This window comes from Ahaetulla prasina, chromosome 4 (genome assembly GCF_028640845.1).
Source record: "Ahaetulla prasina isolate Xishuangbanna chromosome 4, ASM2864084v1, whole genome shotgun sequence".
NCBI classification, from domain to species: Eukaryota; Metazoa; Chordata; class Lepidosauria; order Squamata; family Colubridae; genus Ahaetulla; species Ahaetulla prasina.
Genome location: NC_080542.1, coordinates 88,955,413 through 88,982,712, shown reverse-complemented (window position 1 = coordinate 88,982,712; position 27,300 = coordinate 88,955,413). Strand labels below are relative to the sequence as shown.

Sequence of the window (27,300 nt, the reverse complement as noted above, 5' to 3'; positions counted from 1 at the left end):
TTTTTCTCTTTTTTCCTCACTAGGGTGCTTCAGGGTTACGAGGAATACCTGGACCCTTAGGACCTCAAGGTCCACCTGGCCATCAGGTAAATAGAAATTATTTTACTTTTGGTGAACCAAATAGTGGGTGTGTTGTATATGTGTGTGGTTTGGAGTTATGTAGTATTTGACTGGTTATATCAGTGGTAATCAATCTGGTCCCTACTGCCCACTAGTGGGCATTCCAGCTTTTATGGTGGGCGGTAGGGGTTTTGTCCAATACTGAAGCATTTTCTTTTTGTTTAATTTAATTGACTTTTAAAAAAAAAATTCATAGCATTATTTAAAAACATTTTCAGTAGGTTTTCATAAAATTCCCCATGACAATTTAAATTTCTGAAAATATACTATTTGTATCGCCCGCGCATAACTTTAGTTTACATTATGTAAGTGAAACTAAATGGCACTATAGTGCGACCGCAAACAAAAGAGCCTCATCCCAGAATAGATTGCGCATCTCCCCCCACACCACCCAGCTGTAACCGACAAGCAGAGCTGGTAGCCGGTGCTCCCCCCCAAACCCTATCCATGATGCGTGAGAGGCATGCACAGACGATGATACACAGTGCATTACTGTGGAACCGATGGGCGGTTAGAAAATTTTACTACTAACAGAGATACAAAAGTGGGTGGTAGGTATAAAAAGGTTGACTACTCCTGGGTTATATAGTAACATGCATCAATCTTTTAACCTATTTTGAATAACCTAAAATGGATTGTTTGAATTGAACTGAACTGAATTGAATTCTTTATTTGGCCAAGTGTGATTAGACCCAGAAAGAATTTGTCTCTGGTACAGAAGCACTGAGTGTACATGCAAAGCAACAGAATAATAATAATCACCACAATAATTTTGTCATTCTTACAGAGTGAATCTTGCTTTAATGAACTGGTTGGGGGAAAGAGGAGTATCTGTTATCTCCCATGTCATTGCAATGATGTCAGTTACTCAAAATATATAATACAATAATATTATTCTACAAATCAGATCAACTGACACAAATAATGCACTTTGCACACTGATGCCAATGCACCATTCACATAAATTGCAAGACAATTGAGCATTCACCAAACTTCATATTTAAATCATGTTTGCTGTACATATAAATGTGTGGGGACATAGAAAGGTTTTGATTAATGGAAGAATGCATCCAACTACCACTACCACTGCTTTATCTTTCCCGCCTTAGATCTTAGTCTTAGTCTTATCAATTCTATTACATTTTTTTTCCCTGGGAAAAATCCCTCTCTCCTTGGAATTTCATTCCTTTGGATAAGCAAGTTCTCCAAAAGATTACTTGTGGGCCTGGATTATTTCATGAGATATGGGTTGGCATTTTAAAAAAGAAACAAATGACTTCAGTTTCATATGTAGAGCAAGTAGGATGTCTGTGTCTCTCTGCATAGCGATTTAGCAGACATTGCTTAAACTTGGATATGATTGCAGAAAAAACACAAAAACTATTTAACTGGCCGCCAGTAGTATCTGTGGCAATAGGTCCATTAGCTCTGTACTTGAAAAAGTGCCATTATTCTGTGCCATAAATGTGTGGAATTCCATTTTCTTTAAAAACTAACTTTCAATATGTGCTTCTGAATGTAGGGTAATGCAGGAATCAAAGGCGAATCTGGTGCTAGAGGAAAAGTAGGCCATGAGGGTCCAAAGGTGAGAACTCCTGATTTTTCAATGATTTGAAGACAAGGTACAAATTCATTTCTTTTTAAATAAAATGCAGCTGACATCATTATTAATGCAGTAAAAATAATTGTCCAGCACATTCCTTTGTACTTGGTGCACTACAAGAAAAAGTCTTGAGGCATATTTCTTCATGTTTGAACTACAAAGTAATCCTCACTTAACAGCCCACAGGGGGATCAGCATCTACTTCAGTAAGCAACATGGTCATTAAACAAGACATCACATGACCATGATTTGTTATTTTAACTTTGATTTCTCTATTGACTCTGCTTGTCAGAATTCAGATGTGAAGCACACAAATAGTTATCACATGACTGAGGATGCTATGATGATCATAAATATCTGCCATTTCTGAAACACTCAAATCTCAATCATATGACTGCAGGGATGCTGTAATAGTCATAAGTGCAAAGAGCTGATAAAATTACTTTTTCAGTGCCATTGTAACTTTTTATGATTGCTAAACACGGCAGCTGTTAAGTGAAGATTACATGTACCGTATAGTGTTTGCTGGATTTATCTAGAAAAGTTGGTTCTCTCTTTTAAAGTCCTAAATATTCAGGTCCTGGTTTCTCTCTTACCTGACTAATGAGAACAGCAGTGATAATTTCTTGGCATAAGTTAGGCCCCTCTACTGTAAAATGCAGCTGGTAGGAATATCGGGAAAGAACTACGTGTCTGAGTACTCGGTATGTGTGGAACTTCTTACTCCAAGATATCAATGTATTTTTTAAAATCCATATTCCATCAAGTATAGATTGGATTTCAGAAGTCTTTGGCCTGATTTTAGTTTGTTCTGAGGCCTGTTGTTTTTGTCCATTAGCATTTTTCTTAATTTTTTGTAAACATTTTATTATATACGTTTATTTTTTGGGAACTCACTTACAATAACCTATGATTTGAGTGGAAATGTGGGATAAAAAGTCTATTAAACAAATATAAAGAAGAGAAAATTTCATAAGCATTGCAAAAATAGTTATGAAAAAGGAGAAAGATGGAAAACTATGCTAAAAACTATATTAAATAAATATAAGGAATGTAGAGTTTCTCAAGATTAGCAAAAATGTGAAGAAATGAAGAAAGATTGTATATTTATCATAAACTCAATCAATTTTGACTATTTAACTGTATACCCACTTACCTACGGTAGTAAATGGTTATTTATTTATTCATTTGATTTATAGCTCACATTTCATCCAGGAGTTCAAGATGGCATACATAAAATTCTCTCTTTAATTGTTCCCATAATAAGTATATTTATGTATATTTATATATATTATGTATATTTATATATATTTACTATACACACACACACACACACACTATGTATATTTACTAGCCACAGTCATTCCAATCTTCAAAAAAGGTGACCCCAGCTTAGTTGAAAATTACAGACCAATCTCCCTATGCTGCATCACCTGCAAAGTAAAGGAATCTATCATCAACCAATCCATTACCTTCCACTTAGAAATACACAACCTACTCTCAAATAAACAATTTGGTTTCAGAAAAAAATTATCATGCAATTTACAACTTCTCCACTGTAAAAACTTATGGACTACAAATCTTGATCTAGGCAAAACAAATGATGCAATCTACATAGACTTCTGCAAAGCTTTTGACTCAGTAGTACATGATAAACTTCTCCTAAAATTAAAATCCTATGGCATTGCAGGACCCCTACACAATTGGATATCGATTTTTCTGTCTAAAAGACAACAAGTGGTTAAAATTGGTAATGCTCTAACAAATCCTGTTCCTGTCAAGAGTGGCGTTCCACAAGGTAGCGTTCTTGGACCAACTCTCTTTATACTATACATAAATGATCTTTGTGACCATATCTCAAGTAACTGTGTTCTCTTTGCTGACAATGTCAAACTGTTTAACACCACTGAAATACATCTACCATTCAAAAAGACCTTGATCATCTAACCGCTTGGTCTAAAATTTGGCAACTACAAATCTCAACCAGCAAATGCTCAGTCTTACATATTGGAAAAAAGTATCCAAACACTAAGTACATGCTTGATGGACGTTATCTTACAGATGACCCCAACCCTGTCAAAGACCTTGGAATTTTCATATCTAATGATCTATATGCCAAAGCCCACTGCAACTACATAGCAAAAAAGGCTCTAAGAGTTGTTAACCTAATCTTAGGTAGCTTCTTTTCTAAAAACACCACACTACTGACCAGAGCATATAAAACATTTGCTAGGCCAATTCTTGATTACAGCTCGCCTGATTGGAACCCATACCACATTTCTGACATCAATACAGTTGAGCGTGTCCAGAGGTATTTTACGAGAAGAGTTCTCTACTCCTCTGTAACCAACAAAATACCTTATCCCACCAGACTTGAAATCCTGGATTTAGAAAACTTGGAACTCTGTCGCCTTCGACAGGACCTGGGTTTAGCTCATAGAATCATCTGTCCTTTGTAATGTAAAGGACATTGTAATGTCCTTCCTGTTAATGAGTACTTCAGTTTCAACTGCAATAATACAAGAGCTACCAATAGATTTAAACTTAATGTCAACCGCTCCAATTTGGATTGCAGAAAATATGATTTCTGTAACAGAATTGTCTGTGCTTAGAATGCATTACCCGACTCCGTGGTCTCTTCTCATAACTCCAAAAGCTTTAACCAAAATCTATCCATTGTTGACCTCACCCCATTCCTAAGAGGTCTTTAAGGGGTGTGTATAAGAGCACAAACGTGCCTACCGTTCCTGTCCTATTGTTTCTTTATATATATATATATATATATATATATATATATATATATATATATATATATATATATATATATATATATATATATCTTTGGTTGTTCGGGTTTTCTCCCATGTAAAATTGGAAGTGTTTTGGCGACGTTTCGACGAAGTCTCATTCGTCATCTTCAGGCTTCAGCTTCGTGCTTCTGGGAGCAATGTGTGATCGCAGCTGTTTCTTCCTTTTAACTGCTAGTGGGGGTTTGAACTGATTGGGTGGGAGTTTGGCTGTGCTCTGATTGGCTGGGGTTTTTTTTGTGCTCTGATTGGCTGGGGGTGTGTCCTGTTTGGGTGGGGGCTTGGTTGTGCTCAGTTTAGTCTGTGTTGCAGAGGGACTTGAGCTGGTGAGCTGCATAGCTGTTGTTTGGCTTTGTGGTCGTGCTACATCTTCATAGTGGGTGTCAGTCTGCTGCATATATGGATTGGAGGGGTTTGAAATGGCTAATGTTGCAGCTGCGGTCTGGCTTCTGGTCCTTGGTCGTGCTTCATGATCAGTGTGGGTTTGGGTCTGCTTTCTGGGTGGATGTGCAGTGGTGACATCCTGTGTGGACCTCGTGAGTGTGGGTCTGGTGTCATTCCTCGTGTTAGGGACTCGTTTGTCAATAAGGGCAGGTTTCCAAATGGCTGGTAGGCGGGAGGTATCATCTCATTTGTTCATGCTGTGTGGGCGTTTTTCTATCTCAATGGCTTCTCTGATTATTCTGTTGTTAAAATGTTCAGTTTTGGCGATAGTTCTGGTCTTTTTAAAGTCAATATCATGTCCTGTGACTTTAAAGTGTAAAACGCCCACACAGCATGAACAAACGAGATGATACCTCCCAGCTACCAGCCATTTGGAAACCCGCCCTTATTGACAAATGAGTCCTTAACACGAGGAATGACACTAGACCCACACTCACGAGGTCCACACAGGATGTCACCACCACACATCCACCCAGAAAGCAAACCCAAACCCACACTGATCAGGAAGCACGACCAAGGACCAGAAGCCAGACCGCAGCTGCAACATTAGCCATTTCAAACCCCTCCAATCCATACATGCAGCAGACTGACACCCACTACGAAGATGTAGCACAACCACGAACACGAAGCCAAACAGGAGCAGTGCAGCTCACCAGCTCAAATCCCCCTGCAACTCAGACTAATCTGAGCACAACCAAGCCCCCACTCAAATAGGACACACCCCCAGCCAATCAGAGCACAAAAAAACCCCCATCCAATCAGAGCACAGCCAAGCTCCCACCCAATCAGTTCAAACCCCCACTAGCAGTTAAAAAGGAAGAAACAGCTGCAATCACACATTGCTCCCAGAAGCACGAAGCTGAAGCCTGAAGATGATGAATGAGACTTCGTCGAAACGTCGCCAAGACACTTCCAATTTTACGCGGGAGAAAACCCGCGTAAACCTCAGAAAACACACACATATATATATATTTGTTTTCTGAGGTTTTCACAGGGTGTTTATATATAGGTCTTTGGTTATTTGGGTTTTCTCCCGCGTAAAATTGGAAGTGTCTTGGCGACGTTTCGACGAAGTCTCATTCGTCATCTTCAGGCTTCAGCTTCGTGCTTCTGGGAGCACGAAGCGACCTACTTGATTCTCTCGCCCCTTCTGTTCAACATCTATATGAAGCCGCTGGGTGAGATCATCAGTGGCTTCGGTGTGAGGTACCAGCTGTACGCTGATGACACCCAGCTGTACTTTTCCACACCGGGCCACCCCAATGAAGCTATCGAAGTGCTGTCCCGGTGTTTGGAAGCCGTACGGGTCTGGATGGGGAGAAACAGGCTCAAGCTCAATCCCTCCAAGACGGAGTGGCTGTGGATGCCGGCATCCCGGTACAGTCAGCTGAGTCCACGGCTGACTGTTGGGAGCGAGTCATTGGCCCCGATGGAGAGGGTGTGCAACTTGGGCGTTCTCCTGGATGAACGGCTGTCTTTTGAAGACCACCTGACGGCCGTCTCCAGGAGAGCTTTCCACCAGGTTCGCCTAGTGCGCCAGTTGCGCCCCTTTCTAGACCGGGATGCCTTGTGCACAGTCACTCACGCCCTTGTGACGTCTCGCCTGGATTACTGCAATGCTCTCTACATGGGGCTCCCCTTGAGGGGCATCCGGAGGCTGCAGTTAGTCCAGAATGCAGCTGCGCGGGTGATAGAGGGAGCCCCTCGTGGCTCCCGTGTGACACCTATCCTGCGCAGGCTGCACTGGCTACCTGTGGCCTTCCGGGTGCGCTTCAAGGTGTTGGTGAACGTCTTCAAAGCGCTCCATGGCATAGGGCCGGGCTATTTACGGGACTGCCTGCTGCTACCGAATACCTCTCACCGACCCGTGCGCTCTCACAGAGAGGGACTCCTCAGGGTGCCGTCGGCGCGACAGTGTCGTCTGGCGACGCCCAGGGGAAGGGCCTTCTCTGTGGGGGCTCCCGCCCTCTGGAACGAACTCCCCCCAGGACTCCGTCAACTTCCGGACCTCCGAACCTTTCGTCGCGAGCTCAAAACTTACTTATTCATCTGCGCTGGACTGGGTTAGTTTTAAATTTATGGGTTTTTAATGGGTTTTTATCCTAAATTTTTAATCTTGGCTAATTTAATAAGTTTTTTAATTTTATTTTAATCGTATTTATATTGTATTATTGTGTATTTTTTACCTGGCTGTGAACCGCCCTGAGTCCTTCGGGAGAAGGGCGGTATAAAAATTTAAATAATAAATAAAATAAATAAATAAATACTCGTGAGCTTTGATGTTATATCCCTCTTCACCCAAGTGCCAATCAAAGAAGCCTTGACAGCTATCCAAAACAAATATAATCCCCCCAAGCACATCCTAGATCTGACCAACCACTGCCTATTCAACACATACTTCATCTATAATGGACAAAAATACAAACAAGTAGAAGGAGCACCCATGGGATCACCCCTCTCATCTCTAGAACAAAACGCTTAGCTGACGAACAACACCTAAAAACCGAACTACACACTCTCACAAACGTACTAACATCCAACGGATTCCAGAGAAATAAGATTACCAAACTAATCCAAAAAGAACCCCCCACTAAAACCCAAGACAGAGAACAAGAAAACGGCACAGCCCTCCTCCCATATATAAAAGGCACCACAGACAGAATCAGCAAGATCCTCCACAAACATAACATCAAGACAGCATTCTGCACAAACCAAAAAATATCCACCATCCTAAGAAACCCCAAAGACAAAATTGAGTTAGAAAATCAAGGAGTATATGAAATCCCATGCACCGCCTGCCCCACCACATACATCAGACAAACCAACAGAAGAATAAGTGCACGCATTGAAGAACACAAGAACTCAGTCAAAAAAGAGGAACCAACTTCTTCCCTGGTCCAACACCTTAAAGCCACAGGACACGATATTGACTTTAAAAAGACCAGAACTATCACCAAAACTGAACACTTTAACAACAGAATAATCAGAGAAGCCATCGAGATAGAAAAACACCCACACAGCATGAACAAACGAGATGATACCTCCCGCCTACCAGCCATTTGTGTGGTATCCTGCTGCGCCGGTTGGAGGGATTGGGAGTGGGAGGCACCGTTTATCGGTGGTTCTCCTCCTATCTCTCCGACCGGTCGCAGTCGGTGTTGACAGGGGGGCAGAGGTCGGCCCCGAGGCGCCTCACTTGTGGGTGCCGCGGGGTCGATCCTCTCGCCTACTGTTTAACATCTACATGAAGCCGCTGGGTGAGATCATCAGTGGTTTCGTGTGAAGTACCAGCTGTATGCGGATGACACCCAGCTGTACTTTTCTACACCGGACCACCCCAACGGTTATCAAGTGCTGTCCCGGTGTCTGGAGGCCGTACGGGTCTGGATGGGGAGAAACAGGCTCAAGCTCAATCCCGCCAAGACAGAGTGGCTGTGGATGCCGGCATCCCGGTACAGTCAGCTAAATCCGCGGCTGACCATCGGTGGCGAGTCAGTGGCCCCGATGGAGAGGGTTCGCAACTTAGGCATCCTCCTGGATGAACGGCTGTCTCTAGAAGATCATTTGACGGCCGTCTCCAGGAGAGCGTTCTACCAGGTTCGCCTGGTACGCCAGTTGCGCCCCTTTCTGGACCGGGATGCCCTATGCACGGTCACCCATGCACTCGTGACGTCTCGCCTGGATTACTGCAATGCTCTCTACATGGGGCTCCCCTTGAAGGGCATCCGGAGGCTGCAGTTAGTCCAGAATGCGGCTGCGCGGGTGATAGATGGAGCCCCTCGTGGCTCCCGTATAACACCCATCCTGCGCAGACTGCACTGGCTGCCTGTGGCCTTCCGGGTGCGCTTCAAGGTTTTGGTGACCACCTTTAAAGCGCTCCATGGCATAGGGCCGGGTTATCTACGGGACCGCCTGCTGCTACCGAATACCTCTCACCGACCCGTGCGCTCTCACAGAGAGGGACTCCTCAGGGTGCCGTCAGCGAGGCAATGTCGTCTGGCGACGCCCAGGAAGGGTTCTCTGTGGGGGCTCCCACCCTCTGGAATGAACTGCCCCAGGACTTCGCCAGCTGGACCTTCGGACCTTCGGACCTTCCGCGAGCTTAAAACATATCTATTTAACTGCGCAGGACTGAGTTAGATTTTAGTTTGTGGTTTTATCTTGGGTTTTAATTTTAATTTTATATTTTAATTAAGGCTTTTGAATAAGTTTTTTAATTGTTTTTAGAATTGTATTTATTGTATTTTTTGTTTTTTAAATGCCTGTAAACCGCCCTGAGTCCTTTGGGAGATAGGGCGGTATATAAATATAAACAATAAATAAATAAATAAATAAATAATTTGGAAACCCGCCCTTATTGACAAACGAGTCCTTAACACGAGGAATGACACCAGACCCATACTCACGAGGTCCACACAGGATGTCACCACTGCACATCCACCCAGAAAGCAAACCCAAACCCACACTGATCAGGAAGCACGACCAAGGACCAGAAGCCAGACCGCAGCTGCAACATTAGCCATTTCAAACCCCTCCAATCCATACATGCAGCAGACTGACACCCACTACGAAGATGTAGCACGACCACGAACACGAAGCCAAACAGGAGCAGTGCAGCTCACCAGCTCAAATCCCCCTGCAACTCAGACTAATCTGAGCACAACCAAGCCCCCACTCAAACAGGACACACCCCCAGCCAATCAGAGCACAAAAAAACCCCCATCCAATCAGAGCACAGCCAAGCTCCCACCCAATCAGTTCAAACCCCCACTAGCAGTTAAAAAGGAAGAAACAGCTGCAATCACACATTGCTCCCAGAAGCACGGTTGAAGCCTGAAGATGATGAATGAGACTTTAAACATCGCCAAGACACTTCCAATTTTACGCGGAGAAAACCCGAATAACCAAAGACCTACATACAAACACCGAAAACCTCAGAATATATATATATATATATATATATATATATATATATATATATATATATATATATATATATATATATATATATATATATATATATGCTTATACTTCCTTGTTTCTCATCATATATATGTTTACATATTATATAATCTTTTTGTGTATATTGTTATGACAAAATTAAATAAATAAAAATAAATAAATAAATAAAATGATATACCTATAGAAGTGTAAGTATGAGAAGATTGAGTAAGGACTTTAACTCTGATATTCACTAACATCCCATTTATTATATGTTAGATGAGAATCATCAGAGTTGGGTTCGCTGAACTTTTCTTTTGAAAGAAGCAGCAGCAAATCTTTTAACCTCAAAATGTTAGCTGACTTGTAAATCCAAGCTAGTGATGTTGACTAAGACTTCCATGCCCAATATTATTGGTACAAAAAGTGAACATTTTGTACAGAGATTCTTATCTTTGATGTTATTTTCCAATCAGCTAAATCCCACTGATTTCTCATGTGAATATGTTCTCTTGCCTCAGCATTATGTTGCATTGTGGCATTATGCTAAGAATAAGTACCTAAACTTTTGCTGTACCTAAACTTTTGTACAGAGAATTTTCAGCATTTACCATAATTCAAACCTTCCTAGATAGAACAGTGAGTCAGGATCCTGCTCCCTGGCATTTAGCTTTCTATGAAAAGGACAGGAGGTTCATTATTTCTGTTATTTCGTTACATGAAACCCTCCTTGGAGTCTAACGTAAGTACAGTTAGAACCATGTTTCTTGCTTTGGTGGGAGCAAGAAAACTGCAACTGGATCATTATAGCAGTAGTTTACACTGTTGGGTGGCTAATATCTCTTTTATTCCATGAAAGGGTGAACAAGGTGATCCTGGAGAAAAAGGGCAAAAGGGGCTACCTGGAACAAGAGGTTTTCCTGTGAGTTTTACCTGACTTCTTCTGAATTCCTCTTTTTTTAATGGTTTATTTGACTGATACTTCTTTATCTTTTGTTGTTGTTGTTTGGAAGAGTTTTATCTTAGTATTAAGAAAATTTGTTTCATTTAAGGAAAAAAGCAGCATTAAAGAATATTAACAGCGGGATAAAAAAAAATGAAGATGGCAGCCACAATCATGCAATTGAATTCATGCCAGGGTGAAATCTAAAAATTTTCCCTACCGATTCTGTGGGCGTGGCTTAATTGGTGGGCATGGCTTGGTAGTCAGGTGACTGGGTGAGCATGGCCAATAACAATAAATAACAAAAATAATAAAGTAAACAAAACAATAAGAGGTACCAAAAACCAACTTTCACACTGTTGTGCCTCGCCCTCCCTCCTCTCCTTAGCCGGGCCCCTCCTGTCACCTCCCGGGCCTGCTATCAGATTCAAAGTCTGATAATGAAGAAGAACAGCCTGGTATGCCTCCAGCCCTCAGCCTTGGCCCCATGCCCGGACAGAATGTCAGGAATGAACAAACAAACCTCACTCCTACAGCGTGTGAGCAGGGAGCTAGCCACGTGCTAGAATTACCGGCAGCCGATCCAGAGGAAGGGAATTCACAGTGGATGGATCCCCGCTTCCGGAGATCTGAGAGGCGATGTCAGCAGAAGGAAGGGAGGGGCAGGCCTGGATAAGTGCTGAGTCATGGAACCATACCCCACAGCCTATATAAAGGATCAGCTTGAGTCAAGCAACTTTGAGTCAAGCAAAGTCTCCTTTCGTTTGCTGAAGTCACAACTTGGATTGCTGCCTGCCCTGAGAAATCTGAAAGGAATTTGGCAAAGCTGCAGAGGCTTCGTGGCCACACTTAATACAGACTTTCTAGACCCCGTCGTCGGAGGGGGAGGGGGACACGACACACACTTTACAAACACACAACACAACACAACTGACTCACACACAATGTAAAAGCAGCTGCACCTCACCCAAAATGGCCCCTGCCACAAGCAGGAAACTCACACAGCCACAAAAAGCCCAAAAACCAACTTTCACACTTTACACACACACACACACAACACAACACAACACAACAGACTCACACACACATACAAAATGCCACATACAGCTTTGTGAGATTTTGTGTGTTTGTGTAGTTAGAGTGAAACACTACAGAAACACACCAAATCTCAGAAAGCTGCATGAATATTTTATTTTATTATTTTATTTTATTTTAATTATATTTTTAGATAAAAGCAGCTAAATTTAAAACTTCCTTAACTTTAAAACTTCCTTAACTTTAAATTGCTATGTCTAAAAAAAAAACTCCTAAAAAAACCCCAATTAACTATTTTTTTAAAGCTCCCTGCCCCATTACTTACCCAATTCAAAGGAAAAGGCAGGCAGATTGAGTTACTAGCTGATGCAATTGATTGCAGCAGCCGAAGCAAGGCCGGAATAGCGAGCGAGACCAAAAGAAGCAGGAAGCTGCCAAGTAGGTAAGTGGGGACCGGGTGATTAGGTGGGCATGGGTGGGGAGGCAGGGATTTTTGCTACCAGTTCTCCGAACTACCCGCCCACATCGCTACCAGATTGCGCAATCTGGTTCGAACCGGGAGCATTTCACCCCAATTCATGCCCCTTTAAAATGCATTGTGATGGAAATAAAAAAGAGAAAAGCTTTAATGATATGGTTGTGGCTGCTAAATTGCCTTTTTTAATCTCTTATATGTGGTCATCCAGCAGCAATGCAGTTGTCTTCTGAATTATTTTATGAAATAATCCTATTTTTAAAACACTGGACTCCTCAAGTTCCCAATGCATCTTGTTTTTAACTTGATATAAAGCTCAATATTCTGAAAGAAGAACTGGTCACTGGAGTTAAGATATTTGATTTTTGGTAATAGCAAGACATTTGTTAAACTCTTTTTTAAAAATTGTTTTTACTCAACTTTTACATCTTTAAATCATAATTACATTTTTACAGCTTTCCAATACTGGCATTTTTGGTAATATCCACTATCTTTTGGCCGATTATATATATTATATATATATATATATATATATACATTTTGTTTGTTACATATTTATATAATCAATACATTTTATATACATACTTATTACACATTAAATATAACATTTCATTATAATATCTTCTTTTTTACTATATACTATCCATTAATTTTCGATTCCTTTTCCAGCCAATCATACCATCTGTTCCATATTTCATAATAAATAATTTCCTGTCTGTCCTTAAATTCCATCGTCAATTTATTTGCTTCTGCACACTCTAGCACCTGTTTTATAATTATCATGTTTGTTGGAGTATATTGTTGCTTCCAGTTTTGGGCAAATGAAATTCTAGCGGCTGTAATTATATGGAGTATGAGGTGTTGAATTTCTTTAGTCATTTTTTGTTTTATAATCCCTAACAAAAATAATTCCAGTTTCATACCTATTTTCCCCGTCATTTCCTCCAACCATTTTTTAATTTTAAGCCTGTAATATCTTGCTTTGGGACATGTCCACAACATGTAGTAGTATGTCCCTTGTGCACGGTTGCATTTCCAACAGTGCGGTGAATTGTTTGGAGACATCTTAGCCAATCTCACCAGGGGTAAATGCCACCTATAAAACATTTTATAAATATTTTCTTTGAAGGCGGCTGACAACGTCATTTATAATTTGTTCCCCATATTTTTTTCCAATATTCCAATTCTATGTTGTATCCAAAAATTTGCATCCAAATTATCATTATTTCCTTCACCATTTCCTCTTCCATTTTAAATTTGAGGAGGCAGTTATATATTTTGCTAACTATATTATCATCTGTTCCTATTAATATTTTATCTATTTCTTATTGTCCATTTTGAAAGCCATATAATTCTAAATCTATTTTGTATTTTGTTTGGATCTGTAAATAAGGCCACCAGTCTATTTTAATTCCTTCTTCTAATAGTCCTTTTCTAATAGTTCTTGTTTTGATTTCAAATTTCCTTGTCTGTCTAACAATTCTTTATATGTAACTATTTTGTTTAAGTCAATTAAATTGGGGTAAGCCAAGGCTTCCATTGTTGATATCCATCTTGGTACTTTTGTATAAAAAATCCTTTTAATTTTGATCCAAATTTACAGCAATACTTCTCTCACCTGATGTCTTTGGAAGTGTGGGCTTTGTTCTTTCCCTCCCAAAAAAGTGCCAACTTGTCTTTAAATCATGCCCCTCAATCGTCAGAATTCTTTCATTTTTTAGATTTATCCATTCTTTGAGCCATGATATTATAGCAACCTGATGATAAAGTTCCTAATCTGGAAGGCCAAAGCCACCTTTATTTCTGGAGTCTTGTAAGAGTTTTAATTTGATTCTAGGCTTTTCCCCCAACCATATAAATTTACTAATAATTTTATTCAATTTTTCAAAGAAATTTCTCCCCAGTTTATAGGAACCGTTTGAAATAGATATAAAATTTTGGGTAGAACATTCATCTTAATGATAGCAATTCTTTCAATCAATGATATTTGTAATTTAGCCCATCCCTCTAAATCTTTTTGAATTTAGTTCAGTAGCTTCAAATAGTTATCTTCCTTTATTGAGGATATACTTGCCGTTTTCCTGATATTTTACTTTTGTTTACAATTTGAATTTCTAATTTATTCTCTAATTTCTCATTTTGACTTTTCATTAGATTTTTGGTGAGTATCTTTGTTTTATTTTTGTTTATTTTTAAGCCCATGATTATGCCAAATTTTTCTATTTCCTGTAATAAAATTTCTCCCGTTTCCAAGGGGTCCTCTATTATAAACACCATATTGTCCACAAAAGCCTGCATTTTATATTCCTCTTTTTTAATTTTTAACCCTTTTATTTTCTTATTTCTCCTTATCTGAGCCAATAGAACTTCTAATGAGCGAATGAATAATAACAGAGATAATGGACAGCCTTGCCGAACCCCTTTATTTATATCAACTTTTTCCATTAGCTCTCCATTTACTATAACTCTTGAGGTTTGATTTGAATAAACTGTCCTAATCATTTCTATAAATTTTTCACCAAATTTCATCCCAATTAATTAAATAATTAGAAATTGCCAATTTAAGTTGTCAAATGCCTTCTGTGCATCCACCAATATTAATGCCAGTTATCTTTCAGGATGGGCCTCATAATACTCTAATATATTCATTATAATTATTTTATTGTTTTTAATTTTTCATTTGGGTAGAAACTCATTTTGATCTGAATGAATAATTTTGTTTAGTATTTTTTAAAATCTTTCTGCCATTATTGTCGCCAGAATTTTATAATTGGAATTTAACAGCAAGATTGGCCTATAGTTTTAAATGTGTTGATTGTCTGTATATTCTTTTGGGATTAATGTTATATATGCCTCTGTCCACAAGTTTGGCATTTTGGCTCTCTCCAATACCTCATTATATATTTCCAACATAATTTCTTCTAAAGATTCTTGAAATATTTTATATACTTTAGCCAGAATTCCATCTGGTCCTGGGGTTTTATTATTTTTTTGCTTTTTGACTGCCTCTTTCAATTCTGTTACAGTAATTTTATCATTCAACATTTCCCTATTTCCTCTAATATATTTGGCAAATTTCTCTCCCATAAATATTTTATAATGTTTTCGTCTGCAATGCTTTACTGGCTATATAGTGTTTGGAAATACTTTTGAATAATGTTTTTTTTTTCTCCTGTCTTATAGTGCAAATTTTCTTATGCATCTTGTAAATGCTGTATCAGTTTTTTAGCTTTTTCTTTTTTCGATTTGTGGGCTAACCATCTTCCTGTTTTATTTGCTGTTTCAAAATAATTTTGTTTTACCAGTTTTATATTCCATATCATTGCCTCCTGTTGTAGTATGTTAATTTTATGTTTCACTGATTCTCTTTCCTCTATAATTTTCACATTTTGAGGTTCTTTCTGTAGGGCTATTTCTAATTTTTAAAATTTCTCCAATAATGATACTTGTTGTTCCCTTTTCCCTTTATTCCTCCTTGCCACATACACTATGATAATCCCCCTCATATATGCTTTGGCGGTGTCCCATAAGTTCTGTGGTGTTGTATATTCATTCCTATTCCCCCCCCCCCCAAAAAAAATTCTCTAATTCCCTTTCCATTGTTTGTATGTAAGGGTTTTCTTTTATAATTCTTTGATCTAAAGTCCATTTCCTTTTTTTCCTTTGCTTTTCCAATTTAATGTTAAGGGACTATGGTCTGTCCAAGTGTTTGGCATTATATCTATCTCTTCCAAATTATTTATCAATTCTGGATTCATATCTATGCACAACCAGGAATTGTGTAGATGGGAGAAAAAGGTGTATTGTTTTTTCTCTGGATTCAGTTGTCTCCACGCATCTCTTAAATTAAATTACCATCTCAAAAAACTTATTTGGTAATTTCTGTCTTTTGTATTTCTTTTTCTGCAGTTTTGGCAGTGTAGCTTTCTGAATATAGGCAGTCTCTGTTTAGTGACTACAACTGGGACCAGCAACTTGGTCTTTAAATGAAGTGGTTGCTAAGTGAAACTATGACTATGCTTATGATTTTACTTTCCTTTGCCATTACCATTCATTATCATTTGTAACTGCAAATGATAACTAAAAAAGATAGTCATTTAGCTAGGATTGCCTATAAGGAACCAAACAATCTCCCCAAGGCAAGAAGAGAAATTATGGTATTTTCAGACTTTTCATGGTTTCAGTTACTTCATCTAAAATATACCCAATTATTTGTTACATATTGTATCTTGCTATTACAACCAGTACACTTTTGGTCCCACATCCTTCTTGAAATGTCAGTGCTCCAAGGTCATATGGTGTCAGTCAAAAACAACCAGATCTAGTTATGAAAGGTCTAAGTCAACACCTTTATTGTCTTTTATCTATATTACAATACTCTCCCTAGACTGTTTGCCTTCCCTTGGGAACTACCAGATAAGGTTCCATGGAGTTTGGAATGGCAATGGTCAAGCTTATGCCTCTTGCACAAGGACTTAAGGCTAGTTTCCTGCTTGATCCCTCCTGCTTACCTGACTGAGAATTTTCCAACACATGGTGCATTCCAGTGCATTTGGCTGCTTGAGATGTAGCAGAACCTCTCTGTTTAACATTTATGTTATTTTAGATTTATTAAGCTATTTTGGTACCCTAGACAAAACATCCAAAAATATCTCTATGTCTAGCAGTCATAAACAAAGTAATAAATGAAAGAAATATTCATTCCCCATCTTTTCTTGTTACCTAGAACTAGCTGATTAAAAATGTTGGCTCATGTCCAACTCTTCTCACCTGGAGAAGTCCCTGCAATTTTCTTGGCAAGGTTTTCAAAAGCGGTTTGCCTGAGAGAAAGTGTCTAGCCCAAAGCCACCAGCTGGCTTCATGGCCATGGCAGGACTAGAACTTAGGGTTTCCTAATTTTTAGCTTGACGCCTTAACTACTACACCAAATTAGCTCTTATTGGCTAATGTTAGGCTTGCCCCAATAGAATACCTTAAGATTAAGTAGCCATTTATTTTTTCCCATATTTTATAGGGCTTTGATGGTAGTAATGGCTATGGCTTTATAGGAAGAAAAGGCACAAAGGTAAGAATCATACTTTAGTCTTTCTGAACAAATAAACATAATTTATTGATAATACTAAACATTAGGGCTTTAACTATTTGAGAATACATCTTATGTACCCCTCAATAAAAATAAATTGGAGTCAACCTATTAAAAGATTTTCTGATTACATGGGGCTTAACATTCCTAGTGATTGCGTTTTGAGTGGGTTATGAGGATCTAATTCTTTAAAAATAAGTAAGTAATAGATTACATTAGCTGTTTGTGTAAGTAGAAAATGGTTGTTTTCATTTCTTGCAAACAAAGATCTCATTCCATGCTTGCAAAATTCACAAACAACTATCAGAAATACAGGTCTGTGCATCCAAACCATTTCATGGCAGGCAATAGAAAATAATAAAGTTCAGTTCATCAATGGAGAACTAAATTAAAAATTCTAAACATTTTGGCTGAAGTAGTCATGGAAATCAGTCCCATTCCAAATTAACATTAAAATGCTAATTTTATGCAACATTTATTAGAATAAGCTCCAATTTTGACCATCAGGGTTTTCTGTATCAAAAGCAAACAATTTTAGGATACCATAAAATGAGGTGGGGAGGAAATATAAACAGTGCTAAATTCTTATGGCATTATAACTGAAAGAAAATATAGTTTGAGTTTGGAAGAAACTAAACCAATCTTTCTTACATCATAAAGAACATTCCAGTGACCATCTAATTTATACATCAGGAAATATAAAAAGATTCCTTCATTAGAAATTCCTTCTTCTTGAAAGACTGAAAAAACACTTTTACAAGATGGATAGACTCTCTGGTTTTTACATGAACTATTACTGCAGACAAAGACTAGCCAACTGTTTTACAGTTTGCTTTTAAATGGGCCTTGTAACAGAACTGATTGGATCTGTGCTATTTTACCTTAACTGCCAGAGTAATCTCCTATAATGCTGTTGGTAAACTAACATGTAAAGAATTGCACAGAAATATTTATATTCTGCATCTTAATTGCTGGAGACCTATTTGGGTAATATTTTCCATGAAATTTTATGTATTTAAAGAAAATGGTGGTTAAGCCATAAGTGTGTTCCATTTGTTCTGTGCAGGAACTACTGCTATTTTTCTTTATGTAGTTAACATTGTTAACCCAAATAATTCTTTAGTATGTCAACAGAGAAGCAATTCTAAGTAGGTGACTGTATTTGGTCATTTCCTTTGTCCTGGATATAAGGCTTGCAATAAGTCAAACCAGATGTATTGTAGGAAAACCTATTTCGGACATTAAGGATTGTGATAGACAATTGTTGAATCAATTAAAAGACATAAACTATTTCAGTTATGGATTTAGTTTTCCAAGATGGCAGTTGAGTAAAATAATGCCACATATTTATTTAATTAAAGAGTAATTAAAAAGAAGAATGTCCATTAATTTTTTTCTTAAACCATGAATAAGCAATTTGAAAACCAACATTGTATTTTTGTTTTACTAATATCAGGGATTGACTGGATCTCCTGGAAACACTGGACGACAGGTATGCAAGAGCGAATGTTGTGATAGTGAAGTTGTAAACTTTGGGTTGGGGTTATAGCACTAGGTAACTTTATCCATTCTCTATTCTCTCTGCTCTCACCTCTTATAACATTTAAAAAAAACAATTTATGTATCAAAATTATTATTTTTTTAGAAGGGAGGTGGGGTCATGGGATTCTAAGATTGCAGGTCCCTGGTTACAATTTCTGCTTCTGCTTCTTTTGTAGGGAGAAGTTGGTGATCCAGGCAATCCTGGCAATAAAGGTGCCAAAGGAATTAAAGAACAAAGGGTAATCCATGTTCATTGCTGCTTCTGTTTTCAGAGACAGGAGTTTTTAATGGCCCTCAACACTGTTATATATTTTCTTTTTTCTTGTATGTACAGCCGATTTAAGAGCAGCATGTTAGGAAATATTTGTTTCAGTGTGATTATTGGTCTCATTTATTTCCGAGTCACTTGCTGCCTCAGAAATTATTCTTACTTACTGTTCTCCTTATTTTCCATTTTTAAAAAAGTTATGCAGATGATGCCCCCTTTAATTTCAAAATAAGACATTGGATGTGGAAACAGAGATGTAATGCTGTGTGTGTCTGCCTTCCGAGATAGTGCAGACAAAAAGCACACATAGAAGTACTAGCTCTAACTTTATTGCAAGGTTTCATTATCAGAATTTTGCAAAAGTACACCTCTCCCCCTTTGCCTTTATATTCAAAATATTGGACATGGTCCCTTCTGAGATATATGCCATGCCCCTATTCTTTTTGTGGGTTCAGTTGCTTATCATTGCCTACTGTCTGTGGCTCTTCCCTTTTTCTGCCAAGGTCATTCCCATATACTGGGGAATAGAAGTGTTCTTTTCAGATCACCTAAAGTTTTCCAATAGTCTGAGTTTAGAGTTTAGAGTAATGGCAGGTCCATATACGAGAAAGTGGTCCCTAAAAAACCTGGACCTAAACTCTTGAGGGGTGATGATGATTGCAAAAATTAGTAATTATCAACTTAATAACTATGTCATAGTTGGATATGACAATAGTACCATATGATAACATGGTCTTGCATGTGAATCCCTATCAGCATTTTGTAACAATTGCAATTTCTACACACTTTTCTAAAGTATTCCTAAGTAGAATTCATTGTGAAAATTATTTGCAAGGCATGTATTAGTATGGCTGTTATTGTTTGATTTTTTTTTTATTCAAAAAGTTTTACAAAAATTTCCCTTTCCCCAACCCCATCCTCCTCCTTCACAAACCCCTCCCCCCTGACTTCCCGGAACAAACACAAGGTATAGTTAAAAATAAAACAAACATATGCTAAAAAAATTCCCAAAACTATTATACCAATTTTTCCTCTCTAACTCTGACTTCCTCCTTACAAAATCAAAATCCTCAAAAAAAAATAAAATAAAATTAACAATTAACAATAATAAAATATGTAAATCAATAGAACAAATTAATCCTAAAGTATTTAAAGCCAGCTAATGCGTAAAAGTCCAATCCAATTCAGAGAATATCTATAGAATAGCTTCTATAAACATATAATTTTCCCCCCAAATCTTTCTTACATAAGATCTTTCAAGAATATTCTATTTGCAATTCAGTAGAACACATTATATAATTTGAATACAAAAAATTACAGTATCTTAACTTTATATTCAAAATCCAATATAAATCCAAATATTTAGTCTTTTATGATAGATGTGAAACATGTAATCAACCTATTTCTTCCAGATCTTTCTCACATAAAGTCTTTCAGGGACGCTAATATTTTTATCTGTTAATATTTCAAAAAAAGATTCTTTCAAGGATAATACTTTTATCTCTTGCCATTTTATTTGATGCATTAGTCTCTGTCTTTCCTTCATTACTCCTTTTAAAAAGTCAATCACAATATTTCCTAATAGTTCCTTATGTCCAACAATCCACAAGTTACTGCCATATATTCCATCAGTCCGGAAAGAAAACTCTTGGAAAGCATTAACCCTGTGAATTTTTCCAATTCAGGAGACAGCCTCTTGTAACACAGATTCAGGCATTTCATCTAAACTTAGATCATCTTGTTTATTCACGATCATATCTTCATTTTTATCCATTTTTGTTTGTACCCCCATTCCCTTCTGATTACACTGGTTAATTTCCTCCAAGCTCTCATCCAAAACATCCCCATTTTGTATCAATTCGTATTTTTGAATAATTAAATACATTCTTTCTGTATAATCCTGTATAAAGTCACGGATCCATTCTTCTGAAAGAACCTTCACGGTGAAGTTCTTACGGAGAATCCCCTTATGAAATACTTAAACAAACTAATATAATCCAACAGTCCACACTCCAACACAATAAGATAAAATCTCCATTCACTTTCACATTCTCAGCAAATAAACACCTTTTTTCCTTTAAGTATAGGAGAGTTCAATTCATTACAATCCACAAATAGTATTTCCCAGCTTCTTAATTATGCAGCTTGCTCTTTACTTTCACTTTCTCAAACGCCATTTTAAACAATCAGTTAAAGCAAGGGGAAAAAAAGTTTCTCTTTTTAAAAGGTGGAAGTCAGGAAATAAAAAATACTTGCAATCCAATAATTGTTCACTCGTGCTTCTTCCGTCTGCATATAGGAATCCACAAAAAGAAATCATTTGAGCAGAGGTTGACACCTTCCCCTTTTCCTGCTTTTGCAGGCACGCACTGAAGACCGGAGATAGCAGGATTTCAATGGGATTCAAACCCTTCGGGACTCTGCATAAGAAAAACAAAGCCCCTAGGGGAATCTACCACTCCCTCCTGCAGCTCTATCCTCTCTCTTTCAACCAGAGAGAGAAATCGAAGCTGGGAACAGCTGTTTTTCGCTGTTTTCACTGGCTTTTACGATATCCAGTGCGGAGTGCCTTAAGTTAGGCACCCAGCGAGAAAGGTGGGGCCAAACCGGAAGTCTGTTTGATTATCATCTTAGGTTAGATAAAGAGACTGATGCATGTAATTATCATACCTAGATTCAGCTATTTTAAACAAGAGTCCAGTTGCTTTAATGTATATCTAATAAACAACATTCAAGCAATTTTTGTAATGAAAATTAAGCTAGGTTGCCTTGTCATTGTAGAATAAATATGCTCTTTGTATTTGTTTAAGGCCAGAAATGGAACACCAGGGGCAAGGGGTAATCCAGGCAGGCAAGGACCACCCGGAAGAATGGTAATATGAATATAAATTTAACCTAATATTGGTATCTGAAACTCAGTATTGATCAAATTACATTACCAAAATTTATTGACTGATTTTCTTTATCACTAGACTCCAAAACACTCCTACAAGTTTATATCATACAATATGAAACATAGAATAGAATAGAATAGAATAGAATAGAATAGAATAGAATAGAATTGAATTGAATTGAATTTTTATTGGCTAAGTGTGATTGGATACACAAGGAATTTGTCTTGGTGCATATGCTCTCAGTGTACATAAAAGAAAAAATACCTTCATCAAGGTACAACATTTACAACACAAATGATGGTCATAGGGTACAATTTAACACTTAATGATACAACACTTAATGATAAGCATAGGGTACAAATAAGCGATCAGGAATAATCAATATCAATATAAATCATAAGGATTACCAGCACCAAAGTTACAGTCATACAGTCATACAGAGATTGGTGATGGGAACGATGAGAAGATTAATAGTAGTGCAGATTTAGTAAATAGTTTGACAGTGTTGAGGGAATTATTTGTTTAGCAGAGTGATGGCCTTTAGGAAAAAACTGTTTTTGTGTCTAGTTGTTCTGGTGTGCAGTGCTCTATAGCGGGTAGGAGGGTAGGAGTTGAAACAGTTTATGTCCTGGATGTGAGGGATCTGTAAATATTTTCACGGCTCTCTTCTTGATTCGTGCAGTATACAGGTCCTCAATGGAAGGCAGGTTGGTAGCAATTATTTTTTCTGCAGTTCTAATTATCTTCTGAAGTCTATGTCTTTCTTGTTGGGTTGCAGAACCAAACCAGACAGTTATAGAGGTGCAAATGACAGACTCAATAATTCCTCTGTAGAACTGGATCAGCAGCTCCTTGGGCAGTTTGTCAAACATAAAACCATTTTAAAGTAATAATTAAAAACAAATTCCCTGCAGCATCGGCATCCACCCTTTGACCCAACGACAGGAAAGGCAGCCATTAGAAGCTGCCAAAGTCAGAACAGCCACACAAAAAGCTTAAGCAGGAGGGAAGATCAGAACAGAGTATTGTGAGCGATTGGCCTACTCACAGTCAAGAAGAAAAATCTTTTAAAGCTCAAAAATTTTCCAGCTTGAAGTCAGCAACTAATTGGCATGCATAAAATTAAAGTGAGAGGAAGCAAACAACAAAGAGGATTTACAAGACAAAAGCCCTAAAAGAAACAACATTCCATCTGGATTTAAAATTGGTTTTGGAAGAAAATGTAAATGTTGGAAGGAGAAGAAGACTGAGAGGAAGCATCTTTTGGTAACGAAAGGATTTAACAGAGGAAGAAAAAGAAACTGCTTTTGTGTATTAACAAATGACATTTTGTTGCTGGGAGTTGTGGATTGGATTCATTGCCGGAGAAGAAAAAAGAAATGACATTGTATGGAGGAACATTGGAACATTGAAGGAGTACTTGTTTGAACAGCTGTGGTAAAGATCAAGATTGAAATTGAAACCTGGACGATCTAGGGGAAAAAAACACATTTGAACTGGCTTCCATTTGGAAATAGAAAAAAAAGGGGGGGCGGGGGAGAGAGACAATATTTTGGACTTGAATTTGGACTAAATATAAGTTAAGATAAATAAATCTAAAACATTTTTCTTCTCATATCAAAAACATGGAGAATTGGAAGGAATTATGGGAAATGCTTCAAATGGTTTGAGAGTCCTTTAATGGGAACAAAGAAGCAGAACTGTGGCTTAAAAATAAAAAAAGAAATGATGAAGAAACTATGAGGAAACAAGAACAAAAATATAATGTTGAAAAAGAAATGAGTGAGAATAATACAGATGATCATATTAGGATTGATAGTGAAAGAATAAAAATGGAGAGATGGAAAGGTATTTTAAAAAAGAAAGGGAAAAAAGAAAAGATTGAGGGAGAAAATTAAAAGAGTCAAAAAATAGATGATTACACTGGTATTAGCAATGACAGAACAAAGAGAAAAGGAGGAAATAGAGAAAAATTGACCAAGAAAATTAAAAGAGTAAAAGTCAGAGAAAGGTGGAAAAGAGGATGCAAGAAAGGGAGAAAGAAGAAGATAAAAGAACGGGAGAAAGGGAGAAAAATATTAAAAGATGAGATCTGGGAGAGACTGAAAGAAAATGGTTAAAAGGAAAAAATGAATGGTAGAAAAGAAACTAAAATTATGGTAGAAACTTTCTTTTTTTCTTTTTTTTCTGGAATAATGGAAATTAGAAGAAATAAATGGATTATTGTAAAAAGGTAGTAAAAAAGGTTGAAATGAATGAAGGAAATTTAAAAAAGAAAAGGAGGAGAAGTAAATTAAATATGGAACATATAATGGGATATATGTTTTCTTTTTCTGTTTGTGTCTGAGAATGCATGGAATGAGAGAGAATTAAATTTGATGGTAAGGAAATAAATTTTAAATATATAAAAGAATGGAAAATCCAGCAGATGAAATGTGAAAGATAGCATGGTTTATAAGTGAAAATATTGAAATTAAGATTGCAGAAAATATGACTCTTCAGTAACAGAGTTGTTAATGCCTGGAATAAACTACCTGACTCTTTGGTCTCTTCCCAAAATCCCAAAAGCTTCAAACAAAACCTGTCTACTATTGACCTCACCCCATTTCTAAGAGGTCTGTAAGGGGTGTGCATAAGAGCACAATTGTGCCTACCGTTCCTGTCCTATTGTTTCCTTTCATTATATCCAATTAATATAGTTATTACATACTCATACTTATATATATGCTTATATACTGTATAATTATTTCATGCTTATGCTTATATATACTTTGTGAGAAAATAAAATAAAATAAATAAAAAATAAATATGTAAAAGGGAATAAAATTGAAATGTTAGTAAATGATGTACATTATTGGAAGAAAATAATAAGTATTGAATTGTGAACAAAAACTTTAAGAAAATAAGAGGTGGAAAGTTGCATTAATTGATTGTATGATATAAATGGAATAAGATGAAGACAATGTTAATTACTAAAATATAGGAGGGGAGGTTTGAGAAATATGCATAATAAATGAGAAAATTGGGGTTGTCTGGACACCAGAAAAATTGAAAATAAATACAGCAATGGAGAGAGATAAGAAGAAGGAGAGAGATGGAAAGGGAGAAGGAGGGAGAGAGAAAGAAGAAAGGGAAGAGGAGAGGAGGAAAGGTAGGGGAAAGAGTAGGAAAGAAGGTTAGATAGGGAAGAAGTAGAGTGGAGGGGGAGAAAGGAAGGGGAAATAGAGAAATAGTAGGAGAGGAGAGAAGAAAGGAGGGAGGGAAAGGAGGGAGAGGAGAAGAAAGGATTGCTGTGAAAAGGAAAAGATGAAATGGAAGAAAGGCAATCCCGAATATATTTGAATATATTAGGATAAAAATTGACATAGTTAAAAAAAAAGAATGAAAGAGAGTGATCATGAATAAAAATGGAGAAATTAGAACTTGAGGGCGAAAGAAGATGTGACTTAATAAAATGAGCAAGGAAATATTAGGAAATGAATAAAAACTATGAAAAAAGAATACTTTGGCAAAAACTGTAACTAAATAAAATATATTTGAATATATTGAATTGTTTAAGATATGATATGGCCAATACTCTGTTCATAAATTATGTATGTGTGTGTGTGTGGGGGGGAACTAAAAAATCAATAAAAATTTGTTTTAAAAAAAATAAATAAGGAAGAGATGTGTAGAATTGTGAAGGAGATGGACTTATTTTTTCAAAATACAAAAGAGAAAGATCTTTTCTCATGGAGAAATGATTCAAGGAGATTATGGAAAAAGTGAAAAATACCGTATGAGGGATGATGAGTAAAGACACTACATTAACACAATGTAAGCCGCCCTGAGTCTTCAGAGAAGGGCGGGATATAAATTCAAAAAAAAAAAAAAGACACCCAGGAAAAGAAGGAGTCAACAGAAAGAATGAAGAAGGAGAAAGAGAAAGAGGAGGCAACAATGAAAATAATAATGATTGATGAATTAAACCAGGGGAAAAATATATTAAGAGAGTGGGAAGATATGTTTGAAAGGAAGATTGGAGCCTGGATAGAAATGTTAGAAATTAGGCAGTGGAAGAGGGTAGAGGTGGGATGAATACCTAGATCAAATATCCAAAAAGTAGATATAGGTGGAGGCAAAGATTTAAGAGAGGAATTTGGGAGGCAAGTAAAAAAAAAAAAGCATAGCAATTAAAGTATTGAAGCAGGCAAGGGATGATGGATAGATGATTTTTTTCTTCTTTTTATATTGTTGCTTTGAATCACTTTCTTTTTTCCTATCTTTCTTTTAAAGTATAGTAATTAAAATATTGAAGAAAGTAAGAGAAAGTCTCTTAATAAAGGGTGATATGATTAAAAGCTAGAATAAGTGATAGAAACAAGGGGCAATATTAGTGTATACATTTTTATATCATAAAATGAAAGTAATAACGAGAAAATGTGGAATAATTGAACAAAGATAGACTATAATTTAATACAAGTGTATATTATTATTAAAATATATAAGTGGATTAAATGTAAGGATTATGATTAACTTGATCAGTGTTATTTGTATTTGAATGTATGATACCCAGGTGCCACCCTGTTCATGCATTGATTTGATATTTTTTATATTAAAAAAACTTTAAAAAATGGAATGAGGATAGAAGCATACCAAATTGTTGGGTTTAAAAAAGTACTGGTTTAAGAATATCTAGTGTTGCTTCTTTTTGTCTGTCTGTCTGTCTGTCTGTCTGTCTGTCTGTCTGTTTGTCTGTCTATATCTCACTATCTTCTTTCTAATGTGATTTTATAAATCTATTTTCTCTCTCTCCAGGGTTTAAAAGGTCCAAAAGGCACAACTGCTATGACGGTATGTATTCAGTAGTGGGACTCAAGTAATTTAACAACTGGTTCTCTGCCCTAATGATTTCTTCCAACAACCAGTTTGCCAAACTGCTCAGAAAGTTAACAACCGGTTCTCCCGAAGTAGTGCAAACTGGCTGAATCCCACCACTGTATGTATTGTTATATTTGATATTGTGAACTACTAACCTTTCTGTATACAGGATTAATTTAATTATAAAAATATATATTTAAGCATAAAAACAGTCTTCAACAGCTGTTGATTTTCAAAAATTCTCTTGATTTGGCCAACTATGAGTTAAGCAGACCATATGTGGAG

At 37.1% G+C, this 27,300-nt stretch overlaps 1 protein-coding gene across 1 annotated transcript in view; it reads left to right on the top strand.

Moving 5' to 3' along the window:
* The window catches only part of LOC131198230 (collagen alpha-3(VI) chain-like), a 126,194-nt gene that overhangs the window by 98,671 nt on the left and 223 nt on the right, over positions 1 to 27,300 (top strand). Inside the window, exons 23-30 of the mRNA XM_058182722.1 lie at positions 24 to 86; positions 1,643 to 1,705; positions 10,775 to 10,837; positions 17,383 to 17,433; positions 18,908 to 18,943; positions 19,170 to 19,232; positions 22,072 to 22,134; positions 26,953 to 26,988. Of these exons, the coding sequence (XP_058038705.1) occupies positions 24 to 86; positions 1,643 to 1,705; positions 10,775 to 10,837; positions 17,383 to 17,433; positions 18,908 to 18,943; positions 19,170 to 19,232; positions 22,072 to 22,134; positions 26,953 to 26,988 (438 nt within the window). The remainder of the gene's footprint in view (positions 1 to 23; positions 87 to 1,642; positions 1,706 to 10,774; positions 10,838 to 17,382; positions 17,434 to 18,907; positions 18,944 to 19,169; positions 19,233 to 22,071; positions 22,135 to 26,952; positions 26,989 to 27,300) is intronic.